Genomic DNA, 19,440 nt, shown 5'->3' with positions numbered 1-19,440 from the left:
GGGGGACTCCGGCGGGGGCCCCTTCCCGCGAGCGGCCGATGAGGCAGGACCGCCCGTATGGCTGAAGAAGGGAGGACGGTCTCTGAGGGGATCCTTTCTCATTGGGGAGCCTTCGGCTGGCTCTGGCAAGGGATTGCCCTTTGGCCAGGGGGGTTCGACTGGTGCTGGAGGTGTGGAGAGGGCAGAGGGCTTGCTCTGCTGCAAAACATGTTGTTGAGCCGGCGGAGAGCTGAAACATAACTTGTGTTTGGTATCTGCTGGCAGTGTCCTCTTGAGCAGGATGGTGTCTTCTGAGTTGCAGTATGTTTGTAAGTCAATTTTAGACGTGGCTAGTAATTCATAAGTAAGAAGGCTTAGAGGTTAAAATGAGGTGTCTTAACAAATTTGCAGTGGGGGAAGAAAGGAGTTTTTCTTAGACTCATACACTAAACAGAGTCTGTGGCAAAGCAAGGGGAATTATGTCATTGGTATCCCTACAACTGAGTGCAGCAGTGTTTCTGTCACTTGGGTTTTTACTTTGAGATGTATGGGAATGAGGTTATTCTTTTAATGTGAAGAGTTACAAATAAATTTATTTTATAAGTGTAAGAAACTTCCAAAAAGGGTGGCAGGGAATAGCATTTCAGATTCAAAACCAATAGTCCTGTCATTTCTATTGCCAGCTGCTTTGGGGAAGGCTTTTGGCAATGTTCACCTCTTCAATGTGAAGGCCTGCTTCTGGTTACTACTCTGAAGTTTGGGGACTTGCATATGTGTCCTCTTTGCATGCAGCAGTCAGTGTTAATTGTCAGTTAATTGCTATACGTCGGTCCTACAGACTATATAGTATCAGTAGAGATTTCCACTGCACAACAGCAAAAAGTTTTCTTACAGTGCTGTTTCTTGAACTTCTAGAGACCTCATGTAAGTCATTGCACAGGTTCTAACAGTGATGTAGAAAACAATGGGAGGAATTCCAAGGGAATCGCTGTTTTTACTCTGGGGCTTGAAGTCATTCATTGTATTTCTACATATGTAATGGAATATGTGATGAACTAATTCAGGAAATACATTCTCTTATGCTTTCTTCTCTAGAAGAGACTTTACTCGCTTAAGGTAGCTCCTAAAGTTGCAACCTCAGCAACTGCAGAACGAGTGAAATTATCTCCAGAGTCTGAGGATCTTGAGGTCAGTACAAATGCTGGTATTTGTTTCTCTATCCTTTTTATTTACCTTTTAAAACTCAGTCAAAGCAGAACTGTGACAGTACTTCCAGTGGATGATTAAACAAATTTTTTTTTCTTTTCAATACAGATCACAAAATTACCAAATGGCTTAATTGTTGCATCTCTGGAAAACTTTTCTCCAGCTTCAAGAATTGGTGTATTTATTAAAGCAGGCAGCAGATATGAAACCACTAGTAATTTGGGAACTGCTCACTTGCTTCGTCTTGCATCTAATTTGGTAGGTGTTTATTCTCTTTGTTATTATGTTGGCAGTAGATGACATGGTGGAAGGTTTGTGGTCGCAAAGAGAAGTTATATGGTAAAATTTAATGTAAGAGGTCTTATAAAGTGGAAAACAATGGACACTGATTCTTGGTTACCTGGTTCAAGTGCAGGAGAAAGGACATTACTTCCTGGAAGACAGGCAGTGATACTTACTTAGAATTATGCTCTCAGGTGGTGTCTTAAACTATAAACATGTTTTTTATTTTTATATATATATCAAGCTGTGCACATAACTCATTTCGTTTAAGCTGCAGTAAAAGTTAATTTGGATGGCTGATACAACTGCGCTTTTGTGTGTGTGTGTAGAATATTTCTGAATAGTTTTTCTTACTACTGCCATCAGGACATTTTAAGTTCCTTGTTCTCCCTTCCTGTTTTATGTCTAGTTTCAGTTGTACAAGTTGCTGTGGAGGCAGATACATATTGGTAGGTTCAAAAAAGAATCGGGCAAATTCATTGATAGCAGATCCTTAAACTGTTGCTGATAGGAGTAACTCCTGTAGGTATTGCAGGAATACCACCGAATGGGTTGTGGGGTGTTAATTCAAACAGCTTTGTCTGTTGCTGCTGTCAGGTACAGAACGTTGGGCAAGATGTCTCCTGGGCTTGGCCTACTGCAGCCGTTCCCCTTGTTGCTGTCTGGTATAGCTGCAGATGTAAATACGCCCTCTCTCTCGCACACCAGCCAGGCTGTGACCATTAGAGCTACATAGCACCACTGAGGTGTCTTTGACTGCTGTTGTCTGGGCTCAATCCACATCAGTTTCAGACACAAAAAAAAACCCCCAACATCCCAGCTGCTTATTACTTCCTTTCCAACTGCTGCCTGAAGTTACTTTCCCCAGATAGCTGTCAGTGTAATAGCATATATCAGCCTTCCTTGACCTGTTTTTGTCAAGCTTATCTAATTCAAAGAATCCTATTAAATGTTCAAGCAAACCTGGATCATTCTAGAATGGGGCTGGGGAACAAATATGTGAGCAGTTATGGTGGAAAATCAGAGAGGATGGTAGAAATGATTGGGAGTAGGGGTGCAGTAAGGTGGCTCAGCTTTTCAAAATGGCTTCTGTATAAATTAACTGACACTGTTTCAACTTTGCTTGAGCACTGAACAACCTCAGGCAAATCTGTTCTTAAAATAGCTAGAATTCTAAGTTGCTCTTTTTAATCTTTTCTTTGTTTTAAATAGACTACTAAAGGAGCATCTTCTTTCCGGATCACTCGTGGCATTGAAGCTGTTGGGGGTAGCCTAAGGTTTGTAACCACATACAAAGATCTGTCTGGGTAAAATGCTAACAAGCTGTGTGACTAAAGGAAATGTAAAACAATAAGCACAGTATGTAGGCAGATAAGCTCAGTGTGGTAGTGGTGCTTCAACGGTGAACGTCTTTTGTGCTTCTCATTCTGTTAAGGTTCAAGAGTGCACCCATGATCGGTATTTTAAAAACACCTTTCAGTCAACAAAATATAAATGTTGTGTAGCTGGAAGAAATGTGATTTGTCCAGAAAGCTTAATGTTCTTTCTGCCTTTTCAGGCTTTGAGATTAAACTTCCTGAAGTCAGTATTGTTTTTTGGTTTTTTTTTATTCTCCATCTTCTGTGAATAGATACCGCTGATCACACTGCAATTTTGGGAACAATTTAGCCAGTAGTTGGCTTTCGTGATTTGAGAGTTTAAAACCTAGAAAACAAGCCTAGGAGAAATAAAAGTGGGATCTCACTGTGCCTGCTTTCTTGCAATATATGTTGAAATCATCCAGTAAGATTGTTTTATATAGAATTTGGTTAAAAGCAGTGTTTTAGATAACTTGAGCCTGTGGCCTTTTTTGTTCCTGTTAATCAAAAATGTGTTGAAGCAAGTGGAAAAGGCCAACTGTGTTTTCTGCCCAAAGAGAATAATTTCTAAATTGCCTTGTTTAATACATACGCGCATTTTTCTTCAAGTTTTGCTATTCAGCCTTTTTTGTTGTTTTACCTTGAATTACCATGTTGTCTTAAATTCTCGTGGTCACAAGGCACTTGTTATTACTTGAATACTTAAGATAAGAGGTTTTGTTACGTCTTTCTGCTGTGTGTGTTTTATCGCTCCTTCAAACAGTCATCTCAAGCAGATTTAAGGTTAACTAGATATTCTAGTCAATATCTTGCTGACGAATTCAGTCAATGGGCAATCTGTGTGAAAATCCAATTCTATATTCTCTGCTGAAATGGATTTTGTATTTTTTCTCATTTAGTGTATACTCGACAAGAGAGAAAATGACTTACTCTGTCGAATGCCTGCGTGACTATGTGTAGGTATCTGGATATGCTGTAAACTGAATTACTGCATTCTTTACAAACTGCTCTGTAGTAGAGACCTATCATTTTACAGGGTAGGAGTAACACCCATTTTCATGTCTTTGAAATAAATAAATTACTGCATTAATAGTCAGCTTCTGTATTGTGTTACTGATCATACAAATGCTGCAGAACCAAAGTTGAATTCTCATGCCTTGTACAGCCGTGCTCATAACTACTCTGTCTCAAGTGATATATTGTTAATGCGTTACTTACAGATTAGTTTGAGTTGCTTTCAATTTCAAAAGAAATACATGCTACTTCTATTGTGTTTAACACTTTTGTAACTTTTTTAATCTAGTGATACAGTAATGGAGTACCTTCTTAATGTCACCACAGCACCAGAGTTCAGATCATGGGAAGTGTCAGATCTTCAGCCACAATTAAAAATTGACAAAGCAGTTGCATTTCAGAATCCTCAAGTTGGTAAGTGTATTTTCTGATTCACTGCATTGGCTTCATAGGAGTTTCTTCCAAATGAAAAACTAGAAAAAATAGTTTCTCTTCTGCTCTGTCACACGACCATTTCATTTTTCAGGTTTTCCCCATCGATATGTATGGTCTTTCTGTTGTTACAGAACTTTTTTTTTTTTTTTTTATAAATCCACAAGTTTTCCAACCTGTGCATAACACATTTATCAAGTAACATTCTGAAGACAGCTTCCATTTTACCTTTTTAATTTTTTTGAAGTACAGCCAAAGAATGTGCAAGTCATGAGTGTTGTTGACAATGTATTTGCAGCAGCTTGTGTTTGGAAAACAATATTTAGGTATTACTCATCAATGTGGAAACAGTATTCTACAAAAGACAAAGAATTTGTATAGTTATTTTGGTATAAAAACAGTATGTATTTTCATTACAGTGAAAATCGATTCCAGATTTAGGTTTATAAAAAAAAAAAAAAAGCAAACACAAAACCTCAGCCAAACCAAGCCTATTCCAATATATCTTGTGTTTGTACTACTCTGTGAAGCGTGTTCACCTTCATAACCTATTAACATTGACAACACAATGTTGGGCTTCGGAAATCTCTGGCTTATATTGAAGTGCTCCTATTTTTAAAAATCTGAATCAAAACCAATCTTTGTTTGTAAACTTGTATCAACCACAGGTTGGTTTCACGGTAATTTAATATTTTCAGTTACAGTTATGTTCAGAACTATAAAGAAAGGAGCGTATTCTTTCTCTTGAGAATGTTTTGAGAATCTCAAACAGGAATGAGTAGAATACTATTGGAAGGAAGAAGAAACTAACAAGAAGGGAACTGAAGACACTAGCATCCTTCATCTGAATAGAGAGAGAGATGAGACATCACACAAAGTATTATAAACAGCCTGTTCATCCTCAAGCTCAAGAACAAGGGATGCTTACAGTGAAGATGAAGATGATTCTGAAACAAATTAAAAGGATGTTGGGGTTTGGTGTTGTTTTCTACTGCTCCCCCTCCCTCAAACACTGATTGCATTTATAGCTTGCTGTTGAGGCCAAAAGGTGTGAGCATATTCAAGTTATTAGATTTTTCATTTTTTAATACGTTATAAAAGAATAGAAGCCCTCAGACCAGATTCTGTTGCTCAAGGATTTGGATGAAACTTCAATGTGTATTGGATTATTCCAGGCCTGCTTTTGCAGATCTTGTGGTCCTTAGAGTGGACTGCAGCTCTGTTTCACTGGGGTAACACTTGGTTTCATTCATAATCTTCATTAAAAGTGGCTCTTACGTTAATCATCATCACTGAAACTTTGTTCCTCGTAGGAGTGCTGGAAAACTTGCATGCTGCAGCTTATAAGAATGCTCTGGCAAACCCCTTATATTGTCCAGATTACAGGATCGGAAAAATTACTTCTGAGCAGGTAGGATTATCTGTGTTGTGTTATAAATCTGTTTTGGTTTCTTTATTAAGGATAGATGAGAGAGACAATTAATTGAGTAAATATACAGTCAGTATTTGCTATCATGTTAGTCTGGTGTTAAAATAATTTATTTCCATGCAGCTTTTAGTATTGGGTACAGAATGTTCACATTTAGAGAGGTGGTTAATGTCAGTGGCTTTTTGATAGGAAGGCTGTCAATGAAATGCAGCTGTTCTTGTGTAAAAGTGTTTTGTAATTGTCACTGGAGAATGTGTAAAATGCTGTTCTATGGACACTTCCTTTTGGAAGCATTGGAGTTTGCTGCATTAAGAAGTATAAGGCTGAACAGTGGATGTTAGAAACACACTTGCCATTTTTGTTCTTCATACAAAATACCCTAAAATGTGAATTTACTTTTGCAGCTTCACCATTTTGTACAGAACAATTTCACAAGTGCGAGAATGGCTCTTGTAGGAATAGGTATGTATGTTCTTTAATGGACACTGCAATTCATAGGGGAAAACTACTGTAAACATTTGAGTGCTCTGTAGAAGTAAAATGTTATGGTACACTTAAAACACCTTTATGTAACTGCTGTAGCTTCTCAATGTTATTACATTACTTGGAATGAACCGTTGTTTTGCAGGTGTGAAGCACTCTGACTTAAAGCAAGTTGCAGAGCACTTTCTCAATATCCGAAGTGGAGCTGGTATTTCTAGCGCAAAGGCTGTCTATCGAGGGGGTAAGTAGGTTTCTTGTATCTACTGTGAATGACTGATTTTCTGTTTAATATGAACGTGGTATTACTCAAGGTTGCAACTGAAAACTGTGTAGTTGCACTAAATCCTGCACATGGGAAGTGACGGTTCAGAGGTATCTCCCATCTACGTAAGCAGAGGATTATTCCCCACCATTGAAAGTTCTGGTATAAAACTGAACTCATATATCCATCAAAGCTTTACCCGCAAGATCATTTATTCCATAAAGTGAAAAACAAGCTGGCATATAGTTTCTCTTGGCATTTTTTAGAAGATTCCCTGAAGAGTAGATTAAGGACTGTCTAAAAGAGGTGGTAGGCTTTCTTTTTAGGAAAGATCTGTTAGAATGTCATGAAGTCTTTCATAAAAGACAAAGCAATGCTTAGCTCTTTCAGAGCAGTATCTCGTGCTAATACCAATAGCTATTCTTTAGTTGGGGTATTGGATAACTCTGTAAACAGATGGGGGGAAAAAAAATTAAATTTCCAACATTTAATATTTGACTGGAATAACTTCATTTTCTATAAAACAGTATAAATATTACTATGAACAGAAGGTATGCTACTTTTCTGGTTGTTTTCTGAACACTCACTTGAGTTTTGTCGTCTCATACTACGTATGGTTTAGGGTCAGGTTCGAATAAGGCATAGTAACATACTTGGGTTTGTCCTTGCAAGAAAATTTTTGAATGTAAAAGACTTTAAAATGACCTACAGCCTGCTAACAGCTTCTTGCTGTCTTTCTGAGTGGACATGCCATAACTTCACACCCTGGCTTCTCTCTCATGAAACTAACTCCTGGCTAGAAATGTTTCTTTTCTATACCTCTAATTGTATGGTAGTTTCTAACTGAACACTGCATTGCCTTTTATTCTGTTGTTATATTTTTAGGAGAAATCAGAGAACAGAATGGTGATAGCCTTGTCCATGCTGCTATTGTAACAGAAGGAGCCGCTGTTGGAAGCGCAGACGCAAACGCGTTCAGTGTTCTTCAGCATGTTTTAGGTGCTGGACCCCTTATCAAGAGGGGAAGCAATGTTACCAGCAAATTGTCCCAGGGTATTGCTAAAGCAACTACCCAGCCATTTGATGTAAGTTGAAAGGATTACTACTGTACTCTAATACTTTAAGTAAAATCCATACCATCCTTTGAGAGGTTACTACCTCCAGCTAGAATCTTAATTAGTTCATTCTTGCACAAGTTACAATATTTCAGAGAAGGCCTTCCAATCTGATCTTTACTCTGCACAGAATTTCGCTTCCTGAATTACAGTATTTTAGGTTCTAACAGTAATAATTTTCCTATGCTTGAAGCTGAATTGTTCTGATACTTGAAACAATTGATGCTAATGTTTGTTTTGCAGGCTTCCGCATTTAACGTTAACTACTCTGATTCTGGGCTCTTTGGGATTTATACCATATCCCAGGCTCCAAATGCTGGGGAGGTGAGTTGCTGATTAGAATTTAGGTATTAACAACATAACTCAAACTAGTGTTTCGATTTGAGATGGTGACCAATTCATCTAAAAAAAGTCAATCCATCTCGTTTCTTGTATAAGAATGCTGCACGTTCAGTTATGACTGAACTCTGTGAGCTGGGAATGAGACTTGCTTTCTGGGAGGTAAAAATACCTCATACGAACCACAGCTAGTAAAATACCTTGAATTGCTGACTGTAATTGCTGATTTACATGTGTAAGCCTAAGCATATCACAAGGAACATGTTGGCTCTCAAAGCTGGCAGAACTGAATACTCTCATGAAAAATGGTGAGACTGTACAAATAATTGTGGTTTTGTGTCTCACTTGGGCATTTATTACAGCGGCTTTAGCTTTGTTGTAAAGCTCTTAGTGTTAGTATTGTCTGCCCAAACCCAATTCTATCAGCTGCTCTCCCCTGAAGTTTCTAAGATGTCAGGTGATAGAAATAACATAATGAAATTTAACGCAGGAAGAAGTCTTAAATGATTTAATTGTCCTCAGGTCATTAAAGCTGCTTTGAACCAGATAAAGGCAGTTGCTCAGGGCAGTGTCACCGATGACGATGTCGCAAAGGCAAAGTACGTGAGTAAAAAACTGTCTTGTGTGTTGTAGAGAGAACTTCCTAACATGTAGCTACTTGTCAAACACTTACACTATTCTGTACAGCAAAGCTTATTGTCCTGTAATTATTTCCATGGGGAACTGCTCACTTTCTTGTGTTTAAAATTGAAGCACTGTCAATACTCCTTTTTTCAAAGCTACGCTGATTCTCTGCTAGTGGTATTTCCTAATAAAAACTTGTTAGATAAGTGTTAATGTTTTCTGAAAACTGTTTCAATATAAGAAATTAGCAAGTATCAGCAGATGCTGTCATTTTAATCATACTCTGTAGTATTAAGATGTATTTAAATTAGAATCCTAAATTGCATTATTTAAGTAATTCCCTTTACAGTTGCGCTGTAGCAATTCCCAAAACAATTATATTAAGCAATCTTGTGCATCTTCAAAGGATAGTAGTAATGAGGGTCTGCAAGTGTAAAGCAGTGAATTAATGATGTTACGTCCAAATGCTCGTAATACATGCCCCTAGGAATATTTCAGATGGGGGAAAATTACTATTAGAGATGCAGTAACACCAACAAAGTTTTAGCATTTCTAATTTATAGAGGGTTGTGCACATTAGCTGGTGCTTGACCTCCAAGTAGTGTTAAACTGCGCTGAGCCTCTAAAACTGTAGTCGTGCAATACAAAATATAGTACAGATTCACTCAAGTAGAAAAATTGAAATAGTGTCTGTTGCATTTATAAAATACTTAGAAGACTCCACGTAAAGCTTGATTACACAAAACATGGTAAACTAGATGTGATTGGTTGTGCCTTAGCCACTAGTAGCTAAATGGCGAATTCTGGACCTTTATATTTGTCATTGTTAGTTTGGGGGGCATTCTTGGTCTTTGGGTTTTTTGGTGGGTTCTGGTTTGGCTGGTGTTTTTTTGGGGTTGGGTTTTGTTTGTTTGTTTGTTTGTTAAGAAGTTGCCTAGTATTGGGGAGTACGGTGCTGTGGCTTTTTTTTTCTTTTTTTTTTTTTTTTCTCCCCTGGAATTTCCCTTCTGGAATGGCTTCACTTACTTTCTATATTGCTCTTTTTCCTTTAGTGACCAAAAAAACACCCCCAAAACCAAATTAACTTTGTCAGTGATACTTGTACAGTCTTGCAATTCAGTCAAAAATACCAAGCTACTTAATCATATTCTACTGGAATAAACCATTTTTTGCCATTTTGACTTCTAAAAAAGAATAGAAGGACTAGCTTATAAAAGTAAGACTTTCATATGTAGCAGTGAGACTGAATGAAATGGAAAAAACAGTATAAACTTGCAGTCTTTTAACAGAACATGGAACTGTTGCATGAGGATCCTGACCACTTATATTTGTTGCTTCTTTGTCGCTTACAACAAAATAGCTCTGTGTACATCTGTTCTTGATGAGAAACTGGGATAAATTTTAAACCTGATTTTTAAACTTGATAGATTAGTTTGTCTAATCCCCAGAGTGCCTGCTTTAGTTACTTCAAACAGAAGCAAATTCTGAGCCAGACATCTTCTGATTGTGTGGGGTGGCTGATCATTCCAAGGCTGTAGGTGTTCAAGTACTCTGTCCTTTTCATGCTCGGACTATTTGTGGTGCCACTTTCCTAACTACAGAACCCTTCCGTACTTGAAAAGGGAAACATTTAAAAATGAAGAGGAATCTTGAAAACTTAAAAAGCATCAAAAACTCATTACACTTAACAGGGGTGGCGGGGAACGTAGTAACAGGACTGATACACTCACTCATCGTTAATGCTTTGTCTGATCGCAGAAACCAGCTGAAAGCCACCTATTTGATGTCCGTGGAGACTGCCGAAGGGTTACTGAATGAAATTGGCTCCGAGTCATTGGTTTCTGGCACACACACATCACCATCTGTTGTTGCTCAAAAAATCGACTCTGTAGCCACTGCTGATGTTGTGAATGTAAGTATGTGTTGGCATCTACAGGTGTTCCTTAGTCACTGTGTAACTTTTTTTTTAATACAAAACGGGTGCTCGTTTGTGTGTTTGTAAACAGACATACATACTGTCTTTAAAAAAAAGCAACTCATTTACAAATCCCAGCTGGCTATGTTTATTAACAGAAGACCCTTTAATCCAAGACACTGTAAAACTAGCGTAGCTGGGAGTATGCGAAATTCTCATCTACTTCACTTAAATTTACTAAAACTGCCAACTAGTATTCATGGAAAACTTGATACTGGTTTCAGTGCAGGCAATTCTGTGTCAAGACTTCTAGGATTCCTGAGTCTAGAATATTTGGTGTGCTTAATAAAACAATTAGGCTTTCAGTGATGAATTGACTGCATTTCTGTTCTAGATTATCTTGTTGCTTATACTTGAAGCAAGCTTTATACAGAAACCCATCAGAAAGAGAAATTCCAAGAAAAAAAACTTGGGTTTTTTAATAGCCAACTGTCATCCTGCCAACACTGTTTAGATTTTAAAGTAATGAGCTGGATTAGAAGCAAGTAAGTTTAGACAGCAAAAGGGAAACTGTTTACTTGATGATGTACTATGGCGGTATTGGGATTTGTTGTTTAATAACTTGAAGCTGAGGCTGTGAGCAGCAAGATAAATTCTGTTGTAGTGAATATTTCCTTATATCCATCTCTCTGATTTATTTTCAGGCTGCAAAGAAGTTTGTCAATGGGAAGAAATCAATGGCAGCTAGTGGGGATTTGGGAAATACTCCTTTTCTTGACGAGTTGTAAAAAAAAAAAAGAAAAAAAAAAAGAAAAAAACAAACCCTGGGGAGTGGATTCAAGATGGACCTGAGCTCTAAGTCACCTATGTTCTAAATAAATTACTACTAATGTGTTATTTATGAATTCAGTTCTTTCAGAAAATTAATCTGGAGTAATTGTGAGCTTGCACTCATCAAATAAAGTGCTGAGTTCTTACATTTTGTGCTGAGTTTTTTTTCCACTGAAAATGGTATCTAAAATGCTGAGAAGTCTGGCTCTGTACACTGTGTTTAAAACTATGGTGAGAAAATAAGGTGAATTTTAGTGGATGTAAAAGATATATCAGAAATTATCATTGTGATGCAGACAAATACTGTAATTGCCACCAGTTGTCCATGTATTCGGGAAAAGTTCTTGATAAACTGCACCATCCTTGTGTCAAGTAAATGAAGAAACTGAAACTTACCTTCAAACAAAGATATTAGACCTTAGAGCTTGCAACTGCTATTTGTCTGGGACTAGCAGACGTAGTGTTTCTGCATTTCTTCTCCATGAGTAGCATTGATAGACATCTTAGAGGGGAGGGAGGGCATTGCTAAAAAAGCCTTATATAGCTAATAAATAATTTCAAATATCTTGGGACATTTAGATTTTTTTTGAACTCTAGGCATGTATTAGAGCAGGTAAGATACAACTTCAGAAAACCAGGTTTTGAAGAAGTCAAGTTTTGAGCTATTCTGAAATAAAGGCAAGTTCTTCCAGTATGGATGCATCTGATGTAGAAGGGGGTGAGGAAGAGGAACTGGTCTCACTGTTGGATGTAGCCTGGTCTGAAGGAGGGTTAACACCACTAGCATCAAATTTAGGATAGCACAATATATCAACATCATTGTGAAGTACAGCATCACAACCACTGTCTGTGCCTACTCTAAGTGTCTGGCCTGTATCAGAAATTTGCCAAATGTTGGATATTGCTGGTAACTTATGAGTCAACTCACAACAGTATGACTGGGAAGATTTATACTGAAAAGCTCCCAAGTTTACGTCATCATCGCTACTGCATCCGGTGTCATCTTCATCTTCAGTTGTGCTGAAAATACACAGCATGATATTATTTAACATGCAATAATTCCCATAGCCATTTAGTTAACTAATCATGGAGTCTTAAGTATTTTTGTGAATACTAGTTCTAAAGACAAGTTCATTAATTCTGAAGCTCCTCTAATATCAAACTGATACTGTTGTCCATAGTCCTTTGTGCAGTTTCCTTCAGCCTCTAAGCTAATAGCCAAGTTGTAATTTGGTCAACAGAAAAGCAAGCTATCCTTTTTCTGCTCCTTCAGAATAGCAAATAATTTGATTTATTTAAACGTAAGCTTAGAGGTTTAATCTCTCTGAAAGCCCCTTGCCACATAGCTTCCTTTCTGCTGTTCTAGCCTAATTATCTCCTTCCAATACTATTGTTCCCCTGCCTCTGAGGTTTCTTTTCTATTAAATCTTTGTGCCTCAGGAAAACTTGTAACTGCATTGTATCCCATCTAGATTAATTATACTTGCTATATGAGCTACCTTTAGGATTGAGAGCAATGTATTTTTTTTAAAGCTTCTGTATGCAGTGGCTCTCGCAAGAAGAGTTTATTTTTCCTGAAGTTTAGTTTTAAAAGTCATGGACATTAACCACTGTCAGTAGTTAGACTGATTAAGAAATGGATAAGCTTTTTACATGGCTGTAGCAAGACCTCCATCCTGGTATCATCAGCTACTTGGAATTGTCTAGATCCTTGGCTATTAGAATCGACATGGCCTCTTTGACTTCAGTGACATTGTTGCCAGCCTGACTCTGTGGAGGCGGGAAGGGGCACATCTAAAATTAATGTTTGTCCTGACCGTCCTCACTGTAACTAGAAAATTGAACTTTTATTTTGGTATTTGTTCATTTCAAATCACGGTTTTCTATTTCAGAAAAATAAATGGAAGTAAATCCTTACATGAATGTTTTATCCTAAAATGAAAAAGCTATTACACTATTTCTTGTTTCCTGCTAGAATAATAAGCAAGGTGTGAAATTCTAGTTATGTACAATACTTATTTCTTACTCTGCTGTCATCACAGGAAGCTTTGTTTCAGGAATGAATTCAACTGCACTTTGCCAGCATTGAGGTACTTCAATAAAATCTCTGTAAACTCTGATTTGTAGGGTAGTTCCCACAAGAATATTCTGCAGGAGTTGCTGAAGTTCTTGCAGAGTCCACCCTAGAACATTAGCATGTCCAATTTTTATTAGGACATCACCTGCCAAGGAAGAAAATTGACAGCAGTTTAAGAGACTTTTTCAATTTTTTTAATGTTCATATTACAAAATATGTAGTCTTAACCACTTTCCATTGTTATGTAAAAGCATGTGTTCAGCAGCTCTTCAACTGGATGCATTTTTTTTTTTCTTTCTTTTTAATGAAAGGGGGGTTTGTCTCTGTTAAGAACTAGCCTTTCCACAGCACTAAGGAAAGCTGCAATTCACTTATTTTCTTTGGGTATTTTTCTGAGCAAACATGCTAACCTTTAGATTGCCTATTCAGTGCTACCTTCCACTTCTGTGGGATTTTTTAGGCATGATAAAGGTACAATGGTGCATGCTCTAATCAGGACCGCTACTTGAGACCAGACAGACTCCAGCAAGGTTGAGCTGAGGTTACACAGCTGCACTCTGAACAGTTCTGCTGGCATCTTTCCACTGCTTTACTGTACCTTTTCACAGCTGGAATACCCTGTCTATACATATCTGCTGCCTACCCTCATATGTCACCTTGCTATTTACCTGTTGGCATGGAGCTGTGCGTACCCCTTCCTCCATAGTGGCTAAGTTTGCCTAGGTGGATGCTGGAGAATCTGTGTAATGGCCGCGACACCTTAGGTTTGTCTGGGCCCCTGGAGGTTTCCAGGGTTTGACCCTCCTCGGTGGCTGGTGCCTACTCTGAGGACAACCAACATGTGGGCACATGGCAAGGGAGGCAGGGGGAGAAGTAGGAGGTGCCTACAAGAGCTGGTGCAGAATCTAACTGAGAAGTTCCAGAAGTAAGCAGTGGTGGGTTTTGTGTTTGTTTGAAGGGATAAGGCTACAATGTTCTTATTACCTGCTACCAGTGAGAGGCACTGAGCTGCAGTCTGCAAAAAGCAGTACTACATCCAAGAACAACAAAGTACAGAAGCCCCAGGTCCTATATATACCACGGGGTATAACAAGATGGGCTTTGAGAAGTTGGGGGAGTTGTAATTATTGTGTAAGCCTGTAATTTCAGACACTGCAAAAGGCAAGCAGAATCAACCTGCAGCAGACTACAGCTCTGTCAGCAGCCTGGCAGAAACAGTTGCACAGAGGAGCAGTACCAGTAAACATTATGTACTGAACTGCAACAGAACAGCATAGGGGATTTGAACAAGCAGTACAGCTGCCTGCTGCCACATTAGGCAGAGCAAGGAGCCTCTCTCCATCTGCTCTATTTTCTTCTTAACCCTTTGGGTTAATCGTGCCTGTAGCAAAAATTTGCAGGCTTTAAAAATGTTCACCTGAATTACTGACTACCATTTTTTCATTCATTTTTTCCACTAACTCCTACTCCTACTCCATCCTCATCACACCCTCTCTTGACTCCAGCTTGTCACAAGATACTGGTTCTACTGGGGTACAAACAAGAAGTTCTGGAACAAGCATCAGGATAGTAGACACCAAAAAAGCAACAGGAAACATTTTACCAACAGTTTTATGTAAGTTACCAGCCTCAAACAGAAAGGTAAATCACCCAGATTATGTGTTTCAAAATGTATAGACATAAATGTACTGATGCTTTAAAATATCTGCAAGACACTCTCGGCTTTTAATAGATTATTTCAGAATTTAGTTTTTTCTGCCCATACTGTGCTGATAACACTGCTGTGGCGAGTCAAAGCCTTCTCTGAACAGCAGACGTAGAAAATTTTGCTCCTCGCTCCAGCATCTAGAGTCTGAACCACCCAGCTTTCCCATTCACCTATCAGTTTTGTGATTGATATCACTCAGTGCCCACCGAAGACTTACGTGGAGATAACCTCTTGCCTTATGAAGGTATTTTAAGGAAACACATGTACTAAGCAGCCCTATTTCTTCTTGCTGGCATGGAGAATAGGGCATACATACGTACATATGAGTTTGGTGAGTCTAACTGTAGGATTTTAAGACATTAGTGCCTCTCACTACCGCTGTTAACTTCTACTTCCTCCCTGTTAAAGTCAGCAGAATGGCACCAGCTCTTTCAACCTATAAGTAGTAATAAAATTGTTCTAGGTTCCAGTTTGAAATTGTACAGATAATACTCAGCTTACTCAAATGAAACAGTAAGTCCATAAAGATAAAACCTAATTCACTGCAAGAAAAACTCCTAAGCAGAGCATCATATTTTTCTCAAGCCCCATGTTCTGTACATTGGTATTAGTGCCAAAATGAGCGTGCTGCCTCCAGTATTATTAAGAGATGGGGCTTCTACAAAATGCTATCTTCTCTGGAAAATTTTACAGCTTTGGTCTTAAATCCAAAGGTTTTGTAAGCTCGCTCTAAACACTAATTGAACAAAATCAGCTGTTTGCTTTTTTTGTGTGTGTGTAATGTGCCGAGTTAGAACCAGGTGCTCCATGAAGCATGCTCAAATTGTTTCTTTTGTCTCCAAAAATGAAGATCAGCTACAAAGGAACAATGTTTGTTACCAGTCCTCAACCCTCTTTAAAGGGTTGAATACTTGCTGCAGTAAATCACACACATTACATGCCACAAATAATTGGACTCCTTGTTCTTATAGCCTTTATTGAACATGCTTTGGGAGCTTGCCTTTTTCAAACTGTTGCAAATAGAACTACTTAGTTTCAGTGATTAATATTCTGTATTTTTTATCTTATGAATGTAAAAAACCCCAAACAAAATAACAAAACCAGTATCATATATATGCTTTTGTATACCATAGGAGTTTTTTTAGGGAATAGATTAAAGCTATCAGCTCCTAAGATAATTATAATTTTAAAAAAAGTACTTGTTCAAATCCAAATCCATTTCTATTTTATGCTTGGGATTTTTCCACTGATTTTTATACTTGGATCAAAAGTGCAAAGCCTTGTCTAAAAAGAGGTTAAGAACTCCACTTGATGGCCTTTATTGCATCAAACAAGTAGATCTTTCTTCCTAGTGCTTCGAATTCTAATTTTCTCTGAAAGGTGCAAGAAGAAAGGACTGCCCAAACTATAAAGGCAATGCTGGGAAAATTGTTCTAATTTAAGGATATGAATTTTCACTATACAGCCAGTAAATTTCTAAATGACTTCATTACACTCAAGTCTTAGCTTCATAGATTTATATGTTAGAAACAATTTAATAAATGGTAATAACATAGTACACTCTCGTCCCCAAACTGTAGTTCAGGAGTCTAATGTAATCAGTCTAGGGACCCATATGAAGCAGGCAAATTTACAGAGCTTTCAATTACAAGCTTAATATAGGAGTCTGATGTTCCACAAGAAACCTTAATAACCAGTAATAGTCTGTTAGTACTGATATGGCACATTTCAGGTTTAAAGCATTTAGCAAATGAACACCTGCATGCATTGTTAGAGCACAGAGATTAGTCCATTGCTGCTTTGTAACTATTCCATATAATAAAGAGAAATAAAAAGCAATAAGGCAAATTAATTTCAACTCTTCAGGAAGTTTTTGTGTTACTTGCAGAGTGAAATTACTTGAACAATAATGCACCAAACAAAGAATGATATTATTCAAGTTCAGTTGCTATATAAAGGTAACAGTCAAACTATTTTTGGACAAGCCTGCTGATGAATAGGAAATCTGTTTTTACTGGGGAACAATATATAGACTTAAATCTTGATCTGATTATGAAACAGTCACCCATATCAGCTATTTCAAGATCCCAGGTATTTCATTACAATGGAATGCTGGCACGGAGCTTTATACAGTTTGTGCTAGTTTCTTTTCTCTGAAATTTTAAATTGAGTTTCTTTTGATCTGTGTAAGTGTAAATAAATCAGAGACAGGCGCAAAGCATAAATGCCAAACAAGAATATTTTCAATGCTATTAAATTTGAATACTGCTGTTGGTTCTTTTTACCTGGTTTTAGCTTTCCATTGTTAGCTGCAGAGCTTTTCTCAACAAGGCTTGTTATCTGGAGATATGGTCCATTCTGTATGATTATGAGACCTAATCCTTGTTCACCCATCCTAATATTTGCCTTCAACACTGCAATCAGTGTGTGCCGAGAGATGTTTTCCAGTGCTGGCAACCTCCCTTTGAAAAGTGAAAGGAAAATTTCACTAGTTGAAAGTGTGATATCATATAAAATGTTTAAGGAGACATTTGAGCAGGTCCTTTACCCATTCTTCATTGTCCAAACACTTAAGTCCCTCATCCTTAACTGCTTCTCTAGATAGGCTTTGTCTGCTGAGTTGCTGTCAAAAAGCCATAACAGCAATACTTACAAAAAGTTAGTATACTCCATAAACTAGCTTTCTGCAAATAAATATACTGAAAGTAGCTTTTACTGAGAAACTTATTTCTTAAAAAGTCACATTTTACCGAGAGAAAAAGCAATGTTGCTGTTAAGTATTCATTACAAATGGTGATATATTCAGGGAAGGTAGAGAACAAGGTACAGAATAACAGAACAGAGGAGTTGTCAGCTGTTATGAACTTCAAGAAAAGATTGAATTTCTACAAAAAATTGATTTTTTGAATCAATATTTATAGAGGAGATTAATTTCTAAATTCCCAGCACATTGTTTTCCCACCTACTGCTGACACGAGGGGAGGGACTGTGCTTGCCACATTTAGCACCTATAGAAATAAAATAATCTTTGAGCATCCACTATCCATTCAAATGCATAATATGAGTAATACTATGAAGATGACATTATCCCAGTGTCTCCACCAAGAAATATAATAGTGTAATAAACTAAATCCTCCATCTCTAAAGCCCATTCTCCTCATCAAGATCTAGGAAAAGTTAAGAATGTCACACGAGTGCTTGAGACTCCTAAACCAAACTGTATTCTGTTAAAAATTACTTTTTTGTCTCTGTTTTAAGATGTAATCGCTAACTGTAACTTCTGACAGTGGGGTAGCAATAACTTAACTGCTTGAGACCATCTCCAGCAGTCTGGAATCATTTAATGAAAACTCCCACCACTTTACCCCTCTTCTTTAAAATACAGAAACTTGGTCACCTTTCCAATGGCTTCAGTAAAGCTTTGGATCAGGCTCTAAATGACAGCACAGAATGTCTGTAAAAGAATTAGGATTGGAAGTGTAGCAATGTGCACATTTGATTTGTCAATTGGAATGGTTTGAATTTTTTTTTCCTTCCCAATGAAGAGTGCAGGATTTTTTTGTTGTTGAGTAGAAGACTACATTTCACTTGAATAAAATACTTAATATTTTCATGGTTATGCAGGAAAACCAAAGGAAGACCCACTCTGGAAAACACTTCCATCTGTTGATAATTCTGAGAGGTTGGATGTCTGACCTGCTACTGTTTTTCCATCTCAGGAATTTATGCAAAGTGGAACAGGAACAGTTGAAGGGATTGAAACCTTTCCTATGGTGTTCTTGGTCACTTTTCAAGAAATGTGTGTTTCAATCCTTTTCAGCCAGAAGAAGGAACTGAATCCTAGTTTCCTACTTCTAGAATGAGTACTTAAGTCCAAGACAAATAAGTGTAAACAGATTATATGAAGTAAGGCTAATTTATATTATTTTCTAGCCAAAATTATTCAGCAAATCCAATAAAATTAATGAGCAGTAGTAGGTCTGCAAATTATCAGCAGTGAAAAAATAAACAAAAAATGCTAATCACAAAACTAGCTAACTTTAATTAGAAGCCAGAATCCTGATTTTAAGCTGCTTCTTATTGCATGAAGTTATCTTGCTGGACATGAGAGATTTAAAATTATGAAAGCTGTGGTTAATCCAAAGCCTACAAAGCATTTGGGAGGAATGCTAAGATTCACACTTTTAGATGAGAGTCTTTTCTTTTTAGTATACCTGATATCAGTCTATATAGTCTCCAAGGAAGGTGGATTTTGTCTTTGTTCTGTGCTACAGAAAGTTCACACTTGCCAGTATTACAGTTCCCCTAACACTGTCCTGATTTTCTCCAAGGTCACCCTTAAATTCTGCAGTTTCTGCATAGGATCTCATCCAAACCTCTCCTGCT

General features: G+C 37.6%; 1 protein-coding gene across 1 annotated transcript in view; it reads left to right on the top strand.

Moving 5' to 3' along the window:
* The window catches only part of LOC104135861 (cytochrome b-c1 complex subunit 2, mitochondrial), an 11,688-nt gene extending 305 nt beyond the window's left edge, over positions 1–11,383 (top strand). Inside the window, exons 2-14 of the mRNA XM_009649548.2 lie at positions 1,075–1,167; positions 1,294–1,443; positions 2,680–2,744; positions 3,725–3,781; positions 4,129–4,253; positions 5,585–5,682; positions 6,105–6,162; positions 6,329–6,424; positions 7,331–7,530; positions 7,804–7,884; positions 8,422–8,498; positions 10,282–10,435; positions 11,143–11,383. Of these exons, the coding sequence (XP_009647843.1) occupies positions 1,075–1,167; positions 1,294–1,443; positions 2,680–2,744; positions 3,725–3,781; positions 4,129–4,253; positions 5,585–5,682; positions 6,105–6,162; positions 6,329–6,424; positions 7,331–7,530; positions 7,804–7,884; positions 8,422–8,498; positions 10,282–10,435; positions 11,143–11,226 (1,338 nt within the window). The 3' untranslated portion in view covers positions 11,227–11,383. The remainder of the gene's footprint in view (positions 1–1,074; positions 1,168–1,293; positions 1,444–2,679; positions 2,745–3,724; positions 3,782–4,128; positions 4,254–5,584; positions 5,683–6,104; positions 6,163–6,328; positions 6,425–7,330; positions 7,531–7,803; positions 7,885–8,421; positions 8,499–10,281; positions 10,436–11,142) is intronic.
* Positions 11,384–19,440: the final 8,057 nt, after the last annotated feature.

This window comes from Egretta garzetta, unplaced genomic scaffold (assembly GCF_000687185.1).
Source record: "Egretta garzetta isolate BGI_Z169 unplaced genomic scaffold, ASM68718v1 scaffold292, whole genome shotgun sequence".
Taxonomy (NCBI): Eukaryota; Metazoa; Chordata; class Aves; order Pelecaniformes; family Ardeidae; genus Egretta; species Egretta garzetta.
This window is presented reverse-complemented; position numbering and strand designations above follow the sequence as displayed.